Genomic DNA, 15,069 nt, shown 5'->3' on the forward strand with positions numbered 1-15,069 from the left:
TTCATTATTATTCAAGACTCAACCTTAGGAGTATAATCAATGCTCTTTTACCTCAGGGAAGAAAGTTCTCAGAGCAAAATGTTTGTAGTCAAGGAAAGGAACAGTTCCAAAACTATCAACCACATCCAATTTATCCATCTGCAGCTCAGCAAAGCCTGCAAAACAGAATCCCAAGAGCAATATTTTAACTCAACATACAATGGATAAGATCTTCTGCTGTTTTGTCTAATGCAGAGTGTGACCTTGGTTTTCATTAAAGAAGAAACAATAGATAATTACTTGGTTGGCTGCAAAGAAGAGCTGAAATAAAACACAAAAGCCAGGCCCAGACCCTGCTGTTCAGTTGCCTTCTATTATACAAACAGTTCTCATTACTGTGGCCGGCTCCATTAAAGTATAAAAAAAAAAAAGGCAATAAAAAAGGCTTGTTTTTCTACAAATAAAATTTTGGGGCCTACCATCACGTATCTCCTTCCGGAGCTCGCTCTCCAGGAGCTCCAGCTGCTGGCTCTGTTTGCGACTTAGCTCCTTCGACTTGTGCCTGGTCACCACCACGGCCCCTGAGGAGGCAGAGGCAGCATTAATGGACTCTTCAAACACAGAAAGGAGAATGAAAACCAGAAGGGAGAGAAAGAGAGAGAGGAAGGGAAAGTCGGAGGTAAGGAGAGAGAGGCAGGGAGGGAGAGAGAGGCAGGGAAAAGGGGAGGCAGAAGAGGTGGAGGGAAAAAAGAGAGAGAGGAACCTACAAAGAGCAAAATTCCCAATGCAGGGTGACTCCAAAGAGGAGGATGCTAAAATGCCACAGGAAGAAAAATTTCAAAAGCCCTACTCATCTTAAAAGTGAAAATCACGGGCCTCCCTGGTGGTCCAGGCAGTTGAGCACAGCGCTGTGAAGCTGTCCGTAGCCTCTGAAGTGCGGGTTCGATCCCCGCCGGCCTCAGAGCAACCCACATGGCACAGCAGACCTCTCCTGTCTCGCCCGCTGCTCCCCTCAGCAGTGTATTTCGTCAGTCTGCCTGTTCTGCTCCCCACTCTGTCTCTGGTGAATCCTCTCACCCCCCATGCATCTAGCCTGCACCCCAACTCTTGTATGCATAAATTAAAAAAAAAATATTAAAAAAAAAGTAACCCATCACACCTCTCCCCTCTGGGCCCACACAGAAGGGTGGTGAGCAGGACCATCCACCATGGACAAGGTGGAGACCAGACAAGGCCCCAGGGGCAGCCACAGTGCATCCCTGAAGTGGGCCCAAGAAGAGCACTCCTGGGGTACTCAGGGACCCCAATTCTACCCTGAAGGAGATAGCTGCTCCAGACGTGTGGCTGGCACCAGGCTGGCATCCAGCCAAGCTGACTGAGCCAAAGACACAAGGAGCATCCCACCCCATATACGGTGTTCCAGAAAAATCACAAGGATAATGATTCACCAAGCAAACCGTGCACACTGGCCCCCCATGTACCTGTCATCACTTTCAAGAACCTAGTCAGTCAACGTGGATAAGAAACAAACTTATAAATCCACTACCAAAAAAAAAAGAGATGAAAACTAAATCAAATAACCTTCACTTATAGCCAAAGATCCCAGTTGGCTGAAAAGCAATGAAACAAACCAAGTTTCCCTACAGCTATGGGACACTTATATTGCTCCATTCTTTTTCTAATGTTTCCAAACATCCATGGAGAAATCAAGTTGAAGGGCAAATACTGCAAAAAAAAGCCACAGAACCCCAGTTAGCTGCATAAGTCACATTTGCATAGATCAAATGGGGGGATGTGATGAGGGGTTCACAATGAACCCTACTGTGGGTATTGCTTCTTTTCCCAGTTTACCTTGCTGTAGGGGCAGTAAGCGCAACAGGTTTAGCGCTCTGCCTTTCATTAGCTGTGTGACCTCGTGAAAGTTCATTAGCACGTCTGGGCCCTCACTGCCCTATGTCACAGTGCCTACCTCACTACGATGTTGAAGAGATCACAAGAAGAATCTCAGAGAAAGCATTTACAACTTGTACTTTAAAATTAATACTCAGGGTCTCCCTGGTGGTGCAGGTGTTGAAGACAGCGCTATCAAGCTATACCAACCACTGCAGCATGAGTTTGATTCCCCGGCTGGCCAGGGAGCTACCCACATGGCGCAGCAGACCTCTCCTTTCTCGCTCGCTGCTCCCCTCAGCAGTGTATTTCAGTCAATCTACCTGTTCTGTTCTCCACTCTGTCTCTGGTGAGTCCTCTCACCCCCTGCACCTCTGGCCTGTACCCCAATTCTTGCATGCATAAATAAGAAAATGTTTAAAAAATATGTAATACTCAGCCTTGGTCAACAATCACTACTATCTAAAAAGCTTTACCTCTTTAGATAGAAACTTCACGATGAAAGGGCCCTGCTACCAGGAGACGTGAGTGAGGCTGGAGGGAGCCAAATTAATACAGTCCCGGGACCACTCCACAAAGTCAACAGTCTCAGCTATCATGTGCCTTGTGCATCTTCAAGACAGGGTGACGCAGGCATTGGTTTCTGAATCCGCTTGACCACGAAACCCTATCTCTACGAGCATCACTTGTGACTATGGTTCATCAGGCTGCATGTGAGCAACACTGGCTCACGGGCTGCGAAGGGAGCTGGCAGGCCACATCCATAAAGCAGCGAGTGTCTCAGGGCTGAAGCCTCCAGAGGAAGCCGCCGCGGGGGTGTTTTGTAGGTGGCAGGCCTAGGCCAGGTGTGTTTAGTGTTTTCCCAAATGTGACTGACGGGATAATGACTGCCCTCACTCAAGCTGCCGAGGCCACATGCCTTCCTGGGATCTTGATAGGAAGGGGATGAGAATTTCGAAGGGCTTTGCAGATACCAATGAAGCCAAAAGCAATGTGTCAAACTGAGCCTGCTTCACCTCAAAGAGCCCAAACAATCTCCACACACACAGTGAGGGAAGAGGAGAGTCCCATCTAGCCCAGGGGAGCGCAGAGGCTGCCAGTCAGTCACAAAGTGAACACGACACTAGGATGAGACTATTTACAGCTGCTGAACAGCAGCAGACTCTTAAGGAGGAGCCCAGCATAAATGTTAGCATTTACAAGTTATCTTACTTGGAGCCAGCACCAGCTAGGACTTATGAAACTATCAAGCCCAGTTCTGGACTGCAGATACATAGGTAGATAACTTGGGTAGAACATTAAAAATATCTGAAATGGCCATTAACAACACAAAACAGGGTCTCTGCAAGATTCATTCATTCCATTAGGCCAGTTAATTATATGCTCACTGGATTGGGAATTACCCACAAGGAAGGATCAGACTTGAACTTATCTCCTCTAACTTCAGAGACTTGTACGATGATCAGCAATATAACCAATGCTCAATAAACAAAAGGCAAATAGTTATGGGGATGGATGAACGAGGGCATGAGCAATAAGAATGGAAAAATGAGCAAGTATTTGCAGAAGATGTTTGAAAGGCAATGCCTGTGTTAAATCGAGGAATGTGAAGTGCTGCATCATCTTTTCCAAGAAGGAAAAGAGAAAGATTTAAAATGAAAAGAGCTCAGAACCAGAAGGGACAAAATAAGTAGCTACAAAGGCCAGGTACATAAGTGGCCTGGGAGGAGACACTAGGGAGTGGTAGAGACTGTGGTGAAAGCCCCACAAGCACATGTTTTCTATCCAGGGGTAGCTGCTGCTCAGTTCCAGCAAATGGGTGCAATGGAAAAAGTGGAATCCATGACCCAGATCTTCCAAATTTTCAAGATATTGTAAAAAATGTGAATCATATAATTTTGAAATATTGTTGACTACTTCAAAGTTTTAATAAATGCTGTGTGGTACAAAAATACCAAAAAACCAAAACCACATTGATGGGCCAGAATGAGTCCATGAGAAAGCTCCGCAGGAAGGCTGTTCTGGGATGGATCTTGGAACATTTTAATAGATGGTACAGATCACATTTCTGAAATACAATTCTGCCAGGAAAGGCAGGGCTGGGAGTGGGGGTGATGTTTGGTGAGGTGAGAAGGCAGGTCTTGATGACCAAGTTCTTGGAATTGAAAATCCCAGAGGAATCTTGAGGGAATAAGGTAAACAGCGCACATGTTCTCAAATTTAAAGGATCAAAGCAGCAAAGTGGACTCTAACTCAAACACCAAGATACAACCTTGGTAAATCTAGCCTTTTATTAATGAAGCATCCTTTTTAAAAAAACTGTTTAGAAAGCCTGTAACATGCACCTATTATTCCTTCCCCAAAGTTTTGATTTGGGTTTTCATCCATTAATACTTAATTGAAACCAATAGCCCCTGAAAGCTGAAAGGCAGCCTGCCTGATGAGAAGCCCCAGGGAATAATTTCTCCGGCAAAATTAAACACAGCACTTACCGATAATGACAGTCAACAGCAAGACGGGAAGCACAATCAGAAAATACCACGTGGAATGGACTGACTCCTGCTCGACGACGTAGAGCTCCAAGTTGCCCAGCTTGACCTAATGGGACCAAGTGCCATTAGACACCATCGAATTGGGTGCCATATCTGAGGACACAATCCCCACCATTCCCAATTGTCTCCCCCAAGATACAAAATGAGGTGGTGAGCTAGGTAGGGTATTTGAGTTCAGTGCGGTCTCTGGGGCAGACTAGTGTGTGTCTTTGAGCAAAGCAAGAAATTCTCTGTGCCTCAGTTTCCAGCCGTATCAACTGGTAGAAAAAACTAGATGTAGAGATTATTCTACTTCGGTCCTCTTTACCCTGGGGGGGTTTCAATGGCAGGAATGGGTACAGAAAGAGGTGGCAGTCTGTGGGTGAGAAGTCCCCTATCATAACCTCCATTGAAGGAAGTAACTTGATCTTTCTCTCTTTTATCTCGTGTTTCTTTGGCGTGTGCGAGCACACACATGCATACACAAACGCAAACACACACACACACACACACACACACTCAGAGAAGAAGTGTCCTGTGGTGAAAACCAGTTTAGCAAGGAGGCCTGGATGATCCCTGAGGGCCCCTTCCAGTTTTAGAATTTTGGGGTTATAAAAATTTTGTGAAACTTGTCATCACACCTTATTTTTACACTGACATCCACACCAGCATCAAGGCACCTTCCCAGCCTGGAAGCCATGGCTGCTGCATGCAGGCATTTTAGCACAGAGGCTGGGGCACAGGTTCTGGACCCACACAGCCCAGGTCCCCAACCCAGATCTGTGCCTGCCCTCCTCAGGTGCCGTAGGAGTTTGCGTCACCACCGAATCCTCGCTGTCCTCATCTCTACAGTGATGTTGACAGTGCCTTCAAAGGCCTGTCACAAAGACTAAACACACACACGTTGTTTAACTAAGGAGGCTCCTGACATCCTGCTCAAAACTCCAGTGGCTTCCTAGAGGGCAAAGGCATGCCCTCGCCATGGCTTACAAGGTCCCAAGGAGTTGTTGGCTCGCCCTGCTCCCCCATTAACTCCTGGGACGATCCCCCACTTTCTTCCTCCACCCTGGCCTTCTTGTTGCCCACATACGCCTCACAGGCTACTACACAGGATCTTTGCCACCTGAGTTCCCTGGGTGTGAACTCTGTACCCCAGTCAGCCCATGGCTCACCTTCCTCTTCCTCGAGAGCCTGATGCAAAGAGTGAGCTTATCTGGCCCTCCTCCCCAGCTCCTCTTCCCTTCCCAGCTCCAGGTTTCTCCCTACCAACCACCACCATCTAGCACATTTTAAATTTCTTTTCTTCACTACGTGTCTCTTTACGTAACCTCCACTGAGGCAGCTGCTCTTGACTGTCCTCCGCTCTGCTCTGTCCCCACCACAGCATCGGCACCCGGGAACTGTCATGAATGATGACGAATGTCCACATTTGTTCTTCTCAACGAACCCGACAGGTGCAACCACGTGCGGGGCCAGTGGTAACTTCTGACTTTCTCGCTACTACCCTCTTTGCTATCCAGGTTGGCAAAGGTTGAGGCTTTGTGAACAGTGACTTACTTCAGGCCACACCGCTGAGCGAAGGTGCGGTTGGGACATGAACACATTTTTGTTTACACCTTCCAGTCTGATGTGCTTTTTCCTTGTCCAGGTAAGCATGAGCGCAGACCGCAAAGCATCCTTTTCAGGACAGACCGCGCAGAGCCTCACGGGGCATGGATACTGTCTGCAGGGAGACTGCTCATATGTTTCCCTCCCTGACGCTCTTCCATCTTTCTCGTGGGACATAAACATATCAGTGATGGGTCCTTCAAATATGTGTGTGGGGGGAAAAAGTAATCGCAGCAGATATGACTTCATGCTGGAGGAAGCGGCCATGCCCCATGGACGGTCTGGCCTCCCTCTGACTAAAGCTGCAGCGAGCGTGGCCTAGAGCCCGCCGGAGCGGGTTTCTGCTAAGACAGGTCACCTCCACATTCGGGAAGAGAATGACAGCTCATCCGTCCATGGTTCTAGAGATTCTGCTTGCGGATGCTACCGTCTAAATGTTTGTCTAGAACAAAAGCTCTCAAGACTCATCAGGGTTACAGACCATGATGTGCTCAACACTTTGGGATCCAAACAGGCCCACGGATGGATTCCGCCAGCTAGCGCGGAGGAATTATGCTCGGGCTGGCAATACCAGCTTTGTTCTCTTCTATTTAAAGGGAAGATCAAAAGATCCATGCAAGATGCCTCTCCGGCTCTTAGGCAAGGACTTACCGAAATAAAGTAAAAATAACGGGGCTGTCAGGTGACTTACGTGGACTTTCTTGGAAGAGGTGGCGATGCTGTGTGCGGTGTCGACCCCTATAATTTTGCAGAAGATGGTGGTGAGATCCTGATTTCTAGTAATATTTTCAAAACCACAATTTAATTGCTCATTTTCCCCATAGAAGAGAGTAATTTCGATGTCTTTCTTGGAAATGTTGAAATTGTCATTTTCTTTCTGTGAAGAACAAAGCGGTGATGGAAAAATCAGGGCGGGCGGGGAGACTCACAAGCGTAAGCACACCTTCCCCGTGGGGGGCGGAGGCACGGCCCAAGCAGAAAAAGCAAAACCTACTTGAATTTTCACTTCTAGTTCTTTGTCCACCTCAGATTCGACACGATACCCTGTGAATCTGGGGTCCTCAAGATACTGCAAACTGGCACATTCCAAGTAGGTCTCCTGCACCCGCAGCTTCACCATGACATTGGCCTGCACTTTGGTGCTCTTCATGCTGGGGGCCGAGAAGCTGCACTCAGTCTCCATGCAGTGTCCAGAGATCTGAGGGGGAAGACGAGAGCATGTCAGTCACTTGATCGATGAGCCTCGAGTCGCCGATTTCAGCAGACTTTTCCTCGCCTCTGTTTTATCATCTGTAAAATGGGGGTGAGCAATACTACCGACCTCACGGGTTTGAATTAAACGTTAACTGAGTTAAATGAACTGAGGGTTCAATGCCATTAAATAAGGGCGCCCTGAGATGAGATGGCACATGCAAACATGTTCAGAGCACTGACTGCACAGAGCGGCGCTCAACAAATGCGGTGATTATTATTGCTATTAGCTAGGATGGTTATTACCCACAGGGGCAAAGTGTGTGCAGAAAAAGTGGGTTGGAGGAAGGGTCTGTGTGGCGTTCAAGCCAGGAAGACGAAGTCTGGGAGCCGCTGAAGAGGAGGCGCTCCCTCAGCAAGGCCGGCCGCAGGCCCCGCGCCACTGGATGATTTGTTCCGTCAGGAAACCTCCTGCGGGGCTTTGGCAGAAATCTCTAACCACAAGGAGGGAAAGACTTTGCAGGCCTAACAGTAAATAGGAGACAACAAAAAAGAAAAGGAAGCTTGCAGCCCCAGGAAAGGAAGAGCAGGAGGGCGGGAAAGCAGGTGGAGAGGTTGGCCCACTTCACAGGTGTATTGAAAAAAAATGCAACACACAAGCCTGGTGCTCTTCAGGAACACAGAGCGACAGGCAGAGAAAACGGGTGGAAAGGGGCGGTTGACAAAACCATTTTTAAGTAGAGCAGCTAGAACCTGTGAAGTGAAATCTGCCAGGTGGGGACAATTTTCCTTTTTTTTTTTTCTTTAAACTTACTTTCTCAGGTGGGAGGATGAAAACGAGGGCAGGACAGGGCACCAGAGAGGAAATCTAAGGCACAGGGCTGCAATCTGGAGAGGCAAAGCATTCCTTCCTGTGTAGCGCTTTCGTCACCTACGGCCCTGGACTTGTCGGGCACGTTCCTGGTGACAGGACGCAAACCGCTCATCGCCAGCCTCGGCCTTCTCGGCAGCTGTGAGCCCGGCCAGCTGGCTTGTTCTGACGGTGTCTTCCAGAAAGACTGCTGGGCACGGTGCTGCCCAAAACTCGCTATCCTTAATTCTCTCTTTCCCCGCTCCCTGAAATGCTCTTTCTCTCCAGTTTTTGAACCACTTCTTGATCACGCCCACAGGCCACCTCGCATTCTCTCACCCCTTAAAATGAAACTATTTTGCAAGATCCCAGAGCAGGCACTCAGCGCTCCTTCCTGACTGCCCTTCCCCCCAACAATGCAGTTCCATCCCCCCCCATGATGATGCTACAAAGACAACCTATCAGATTCAGCTCCAGCACCACCCAGCCCCCCAGAACTGCCCCTTCCAGCATCTCTGCCCCCTCCAGTTACCCTCTGCTCTGCTGCCCAAACAATAATCATTAAGTGTACCTATATCGCGTCACCCCTACTCGAAGATCTTCAATTGCTTCCCATTGCCTACAGAATTTGGGGTAAAGCTTTCGGTCTGACTATAGTCCCTCCCCCGGGCTCCCTGATGACCATCTTTCTGGTGTCAGCTGAGCACATCTCCATGACATTCCCCAACAGGCACATCATGGGCCTGAGTAAGCTGTCCTCTGTACCCGGAATCGCCTCCCTACATCTACCTGTCCGAGTCCCACCCATCTTCATGCCATCTGTACTTCATTTCTCTTTCATGTGGAAACTCGTCATGCCTTCTGGAACTTATGGGGTTTCTGGAAGGGAGTCTGAGGACCTAGAACTTGATCGAGAACTAGTGCTGTGCTCTCCACCTTCAGTTCCAGTGTAGATTTGCCAGGTTCCTCCAGGGACTCTTAGCTGCCTTTTGTTCTTGCGCCCAGCAAAATGTTTTGCCCTCAATGGTGCTCAATTAAATTCTACTTGATTTAGGAACATCACTGGGGAGGGAGAGAAGCCCAAAGCAAATCAGGTGTTATCTCTGCTCAGAGGATCAATTTATGAACTATTTGATGGGCTGTGTTCACATCACAGACACACAGCCTGGAGCCAGATACCATGTGAGGCTTAGAACAGGCACTGAAGTGTGCCAGTAGGTGGACAGGTGGATGATTTAGGAGGGCCTTCTGTATCTAAGCCTGAACCCAACCTGGAGCCAGATCTATGGCCCTTCACACACCTGCAGCTTTGACAGGAAGTGGTCAGGCTGGGCTCCCGAAGGCTGCCACCTGCAGTCTCTCACAAGGAAAGTGAGAAAGGAGAGGAGATTCCAGAAGCACACCCAGAGTCCCCCACCTGCACTGGTATTCACCATTTCCCCTCTTGCTCCTGGCATGGAAGGTTGCAATCTGGAAGCCCCTGAGAGCATGCTGAGGCCCACGTGCTGGTGTGGGCGATTCCTGGGGACCAGACTCCGTGTGGGGAGATGAAAGGCAAGAGAAGGTGCGGTCAGAGGGCAGGCACCAAATTGAATCAAAGAGGCAATGACAAGAGGAAATGACAAGATTTCTGGGACTTAAGCAGGTCACTGAATCCCTACACTGCACCTCTCTCTGGCACAATACCACTCACTCTTCCCAGAATGCTATTCTTCTTTGTCTCACTTTAACCACACACAAGGCATCTTCATAACGTGTCTCAGCAAAGCACTTGCCACAAACCACCCAAGGAGGGAAATGCAGGTCTTGTCATATCAAGTTCATTCCTCTTTCCTAATACTTAACTCCAAGTCTATGGTCTTCTCCGTCCCCTTACTGCACAGCTAGCACGCAGCAGGTAAACGCTTACAGTACTACAGGCATAGCAATAAAAAATACCCCCCAATATATTTTAGTGTGATGAAAACAAAATCAACCTTGACAATAACTCAGAGTACAAAGACGCCAAAGACTTACAGTTATGTTCCCTCTTAACTCGTGGGAAATGATCAAGTTGTCAATGACATCAAAATTTCTGCCCACGATGGTTATGTTCTGACCACCACTGCAGGGAAGAAGCAACAACGGGAGTGTCAGCGAAAGCACTGTGGACATTCTGCATTGATGAACAAAGCTATCAATCTATTCACGTCGATTATGAAACTTAGTTCTCTTGGAGGGCAAATTAACACATTTCAATTTCAAATGCAGGACAATTTTAGAAGCCTTCTAATGATTCTGGCTACAATTTCATAGTTCTTAAGAGACATTAATATAAACATTCAAATCAGATCCTGTTTTAATTCTAGGAAAATGCCCAAATTCTTTTCTAGAATTTTGAGTTTTGTTGTACCATACTGCTACATGTGATGAAATCATCAGCTGTACCTTAAAAAGCTTACACTAAATGGAATTTTATTTGATTGCTATTTAACCTATATGAAGAGTCTTCAATCCAACAACTTTCAAAATCAAAGTCCCAACCTACCAATTATATTTTATTTAGGAAGACAGGGAACACTGTGGATAAGGTAAAATTATAAATGACATTATAAGTATAAATTCCCATTTGGCAAACCATATAAATAACAGCTATGTTCTCTCTCTCCAAAATGCAGCCAAATGATTTCACATATTCTCAGCGCATAATCACATACAAGCAAAGCAGTCATTAGATGCGAAACAAACAGCTGTCCACAGCTCCGGCTGCCCTCAAACCCGCTCACACAGGTCACCAGATACTCATTCTAGAGAACAGCTGCTGGGGTATGTCAGCCCTTTTGCCTGGCTGAGCCCCTGAGGATGAGCCTAGGAGGTGGGCAGGCGTAGGCCAATTTGTGTAGGGCAAATGGAAGACATTAAGTCCTGAACCTACCAGCCACGAGGGGAAGGGCCAGTTTGGCCTCATGCCAGCCTGTTGCCATTACTAGAAAACCAAACCAAGTGTATGAGCCGACGGCTGGGCAGCAGAGTCACGTTCTTGCTCCAAGAGCAGCAGCCCAGGAGCGGCTAAGAGACACAGGTTCAGGATGTCACATCACAGGTCACCAGACATTAAAGAAGCCACTGACTTTATGGTAAAGGAGAACACTGTGGTGTTCAAGACTCAGCAGGCTGGGCCAAACTGCCTGGGAGCTGGGAAACTGAACATTCCATGCCTCAGTTTCCTCATCTGCCAAAGGGGCTGCCTTTAATTCCTTAGGCTCATGAGGGCTGACCTGTTATTTACAGGAAGGACTTAGTCCCAGAGCAAGGGAGCGTCAGGCTAGAACTCTGGTATTTAAATTTCTATTTTCTTCACTCTTATGGCTTGAACTGGGTCTCAAAATTTAGCTGAAGTCTTAACCTCAGAATGTGACTGTATATAGAGGGAGAGTCGTTGAAGGGGTGGTAAAGGCTAAATGAGGTCATTAGAATGACTCATGTCCTTATAAGAAGAGATTAGGACACAGATGGACATGGAGGAAAGATCATATGAGGGCTCAGAAAAGACAGCCTTCTACAAGCCAAGCAGCTGGCTCTGAAGAAACCCACCGTGATGAATCTTGAACTCTTACCTTGCGAACTGTGATGAAATAAACATGTTACTTAAACCATCCAGTCTATAATACTTTGATATGGCAGGCCTAGCAAACTAAAACATTCACCTCTCATTTAATCTTAAACAAGAATATCAGAAGTGATTTTTTTTTTTTAACAAAGCTTCAGCTATCGTTTCATCTTGTTAATACTTTGAAGATTAGCTTCATGTCTTGTTAGGTGAAGAAAGTAGTTCCTAGGTTATATTCTACATTCTGAATGTGAATTAGGGAGAGAGTTATTTTTCTTAACACATTAGAGTGATCTGAAGGAGTTTATTTTGGAGTTTCTAGCTCTTATTTAGGGAGCATCTTTGAAAAGCAGATAATACTTTTCATCTAGATTATGCAACTAATCTTTCCCACCAAAGAACTCAAAACAGCTTATCTAAAGGTTATAAAATGAAAGCATTAAGAAAGAAGCAGCCTTGTGCAATGGACAGGAGAGGCAGTAAAGAAGGTTGTGTTATGTGCATCGGAAACTGAGGCTAAGAATAGTTCTTGCAATGAACTGAGCTGTGAGCTTCCTGGCAGCCATGGCTAAGAGTTTAACAGGATGAGCTCACAGTGGTCACTGTGAAAATGCAAAGCAACTTGCTTGTCAGGTGTTTCCTAGAAATAAATCTGAAGAGGAATTTAGCTAGGACTAGTTAACTAGGGTCCTTTATTCAAGGACCCTTTCAACCTCAGTGAGAGCGAAAGATGAATCTATAAAGTACCTGATCCAGGTGGTAGCAGGAAATATAAGGAAACAGTGTGGCAGAGCAATGTAAGACAAGGGTCCCACGGAAGAACAGTTTCCACCATCAAACTGGATACACACATCCTTCATTTCTATTCGGCTTGATGGCAGAGAGAATCTCATGTGGGTGTCATTCAGCACATGGCTAACCTGCACCCTAAAAAGAAGTAGAAAAAACTCTTACACGACAGACACTTGGCATGGTTAGTTTCCCAAGGCGCCAGCATGTGAACTTGACTCCAGTTACAATTCAGACTGTCGGAGTAACAGCTGCAGCCACCTGCTGATAAGTGGCTACTTTCTCGATTTGAATATTCTATGGGGCTGGGTTTCTCTTTCTTTGGTGAATTTTCTTATTTTCATTTCCCTTAGATGTGAGGCAAGAAGACCTAACCATTGCTTTAAGAAGTCCTAATAAAAAAAAGTGGGACATGGACTGGGTTTTGAGGTATTTTATGGAATTACTGTGAACTTTGATAATGATGCTTACCCTTGTCTTTTAGGAAAATGCACTGAAATATTTATGAATGAAAGGGGATTTAATTTGGGGGATATTATTTAAAAAAATACTCCAGCCTTGGGTGGTGGGTAAAGGAGATCAAGAAGTACAAACTTTCACTTCTAAAAGACATAAATAAGTCATGGGATGTGATGTACAGTGTGAGGTCCATGAGTCAATAAGGTAGTGATAAAGTTTCCAAAAAATTGCTAAAAGTAGATGGAAAATTATCTATTGTGATAATTTTGCATGATATGCAAATGTCAAATCATAACATTGTCTACCTAAAAAATATCTTATATATTATTTAGGCTTTAATAAAAAGAACAACAAACTCCAGTCACCACCCATCCCTTCCCTCCAAAATAATTGGAGGAGGTAGATGAATCAAGATTGGCGAGATGCGTTCTGAAGTTGAAGGATGGGGACAGAGAGGCTCATTACATTCCTCTTTCTTATGTATGTCTGGAAATTTTCAGAATGAAAAGCTTAAAAAAAGCAGCCCTGATAAGCATTGGGAGGGTAAAAGCCAATTTGGGGCAGTGATGGGGATTCTACCTTCAAAGAGCAGCCAGCCCATGACAGAAGTCCATGCCAAGATTCCGGCATTCTCTGAGTCAAGTGGCATCAGAGGCTTCTGCTGCCCAAATGCTTCCAGACCCGGAATCATCTGGGCTATCATGCTGCTCCCAATATCTGCAGAGCAAGCCCTCCGTCCTTCCAGGGCTCACAGCAAAGCCTTCTAGACTGTTCTCTCTGGGACCTGCAGCTTCCTCTGGGCATCACAGTGACCCTCTGAAGCACCAGCTACTAAGACTGGGGTGTGTCTGAGAACACTCAGTCTAGCCAGGCAGCAGGACGAGCATGATTATTAACTTTTATGTGCGCATCCTCCAAGTTGTAATAATAGATTCTAATAATAAGGCAAATTTGCAAAACATTTGAGTCAGTTTGTGCTTACATTACCTCAGATTTACAATCAAAGGTTTGTTACATTCAGAGCAAAGTGCTAGGAAATTTATTGTAAAATGACTGATCATTAAAATTCAAACATGTTTATAAATTTTGCAAGGCAATGGGTGGAAATGTGGGTCATCCTACTACTTTTTTTTTTTTTTTTTTGCATTTCTCTTTTCAGAAAAACTAGGCATTAAAAAAAATAGCATATTAAAAGAGTTTGGGATTATGGCATGAAGTCAGATCTGGGATTAACTGGGTATTATGTTTACTGCTCATGAACCTGGGTTCACCACACCAATGTGGTTATTGAAACGCTACATGCAGGAAGGTCTCCTAGTCATTTAATTTAATAACTGCAGTATCTCAAGACACATTCAGAATTGAAATGAGAGCATAAACAGTCAGAAACAGGGTAATACTCTGAACAACGACTCATTTGCCAGCGAAGCTGATTGCCTTTCTGCGAGCACACAGGTGTTTAACTTCACAGATTTCGCTACACAAAATGAAAGATTTTTGCAATAAGGTATTTAGCCAGGATAAATGACACCAAAAAATACCCATGTCGTGCAGCTACAGCCACTAATGTGTGCTTGATAATTCTGGTAAATAGCAGAACAGAGAAAGCCACCGAGGAGCAGCTTTTCCCATCAAGATGACAGACGCCCCAAATTTATCGCTAGGAGTGGGGGGGATGGCAGTTACATGCAGCAAATGAATTAAAACAGAAAATTCAGTAAATAAGCATGGCAGATTAAAATGCTGTACAGATCTGTTTCCGTAGTTAAAAACCAAAACACCGCGCCGTAGCAGATTGTCTTCCGTGCACCTCCATGATGAGAACAAGCTCGGCGTTGTGCTGCATGTGGATGCTACATCTTTTACCTCATATTAGCCCCAACTTATAAAAACTAACAAGCAGAAAACTCAAATGATCTATTGTGCTTTGACTATTACATCTCTCTGGGGGGCTACCGTTCGCACAAGGACATCAGAGGATTCCCTCTCTCTCAGTTTCATTGAAAGGGTGTGTTAGGGGAAAAGCAGTCGAAGAGGTGATGGTCTTCAAGTGGTGCTCTGACTAGATACTCGTGTTGGGGTGTTTTATTTCTTTTTTTTTAATGATGAATGTACATTCCATTTAGTTATTATTCAAACCTGAAACCAGCCTAATAAAGACAAGGTTACAAATATTAAAAGGG

General features: G+C 45.8%; 1 protein-coding gene across 2 annotated transcripts in view; it reads right to left on the reverse strand.

Moving 5' to 3' along the window:
• Nucleotides 1-15,069, reverse strand: part of PLXNC1 (plexin C1) — a 142,200-nt gene that overhangs the window by 46,252 nt on the left and 80,879 nt on the right. For both annotated transcript variants that reach the window (XM_054696129.1, XM_037513862.2), the window contains exons 11-17: nucleotides 12,386-12,565; nucleotides 10,066-10,153; nucleotides 7,003-7,206; nucleotides 6,700-6,885; nucleotides 4,362-4,467; nucleotides 459-560; nucleotides 52-155 (exon numbers count right to left, since the gene is read on the reverse strand). In XM_054696129.1, the coding sequence (XP_054552104.1) occupies nucleotides 52-155; nucleotides 459-560; nucleotides 4,362-4,467; nucleotides 6,700-6,885; nucleotides 7,003-7,206; nucleotides 10,066-10,153; nucleotides 12,386-12,565 (970 nt within the window). The remainder of the gene's footprint in view (nucleotides 1-51; nucleotides 156-458; nucleotides 561-4,361; nucleotides 4,468-6,699; nucleotides 6,886-7,002; nucleotides 7,207-10,065; nucleotides 10,154-12,385; nucleotides 12,566-15,069) is intronic.

This window comes from Talpa occidentalis, unplaced genomic scaffold, assembly GCF_014898055.3.
Source record: "Talpa occidentalis isolate TD23 unplaced genomic scaffold, MPIMG_talOcc4v2.1 talOcc4.16, whole genome shotgun sequence".
Lineage (NCBI taxonomy): Eukaryota > Metazoa > Chordata > Mammalia > Eulipotyphla > Talpidae > Talpa > Talpa occidentalis.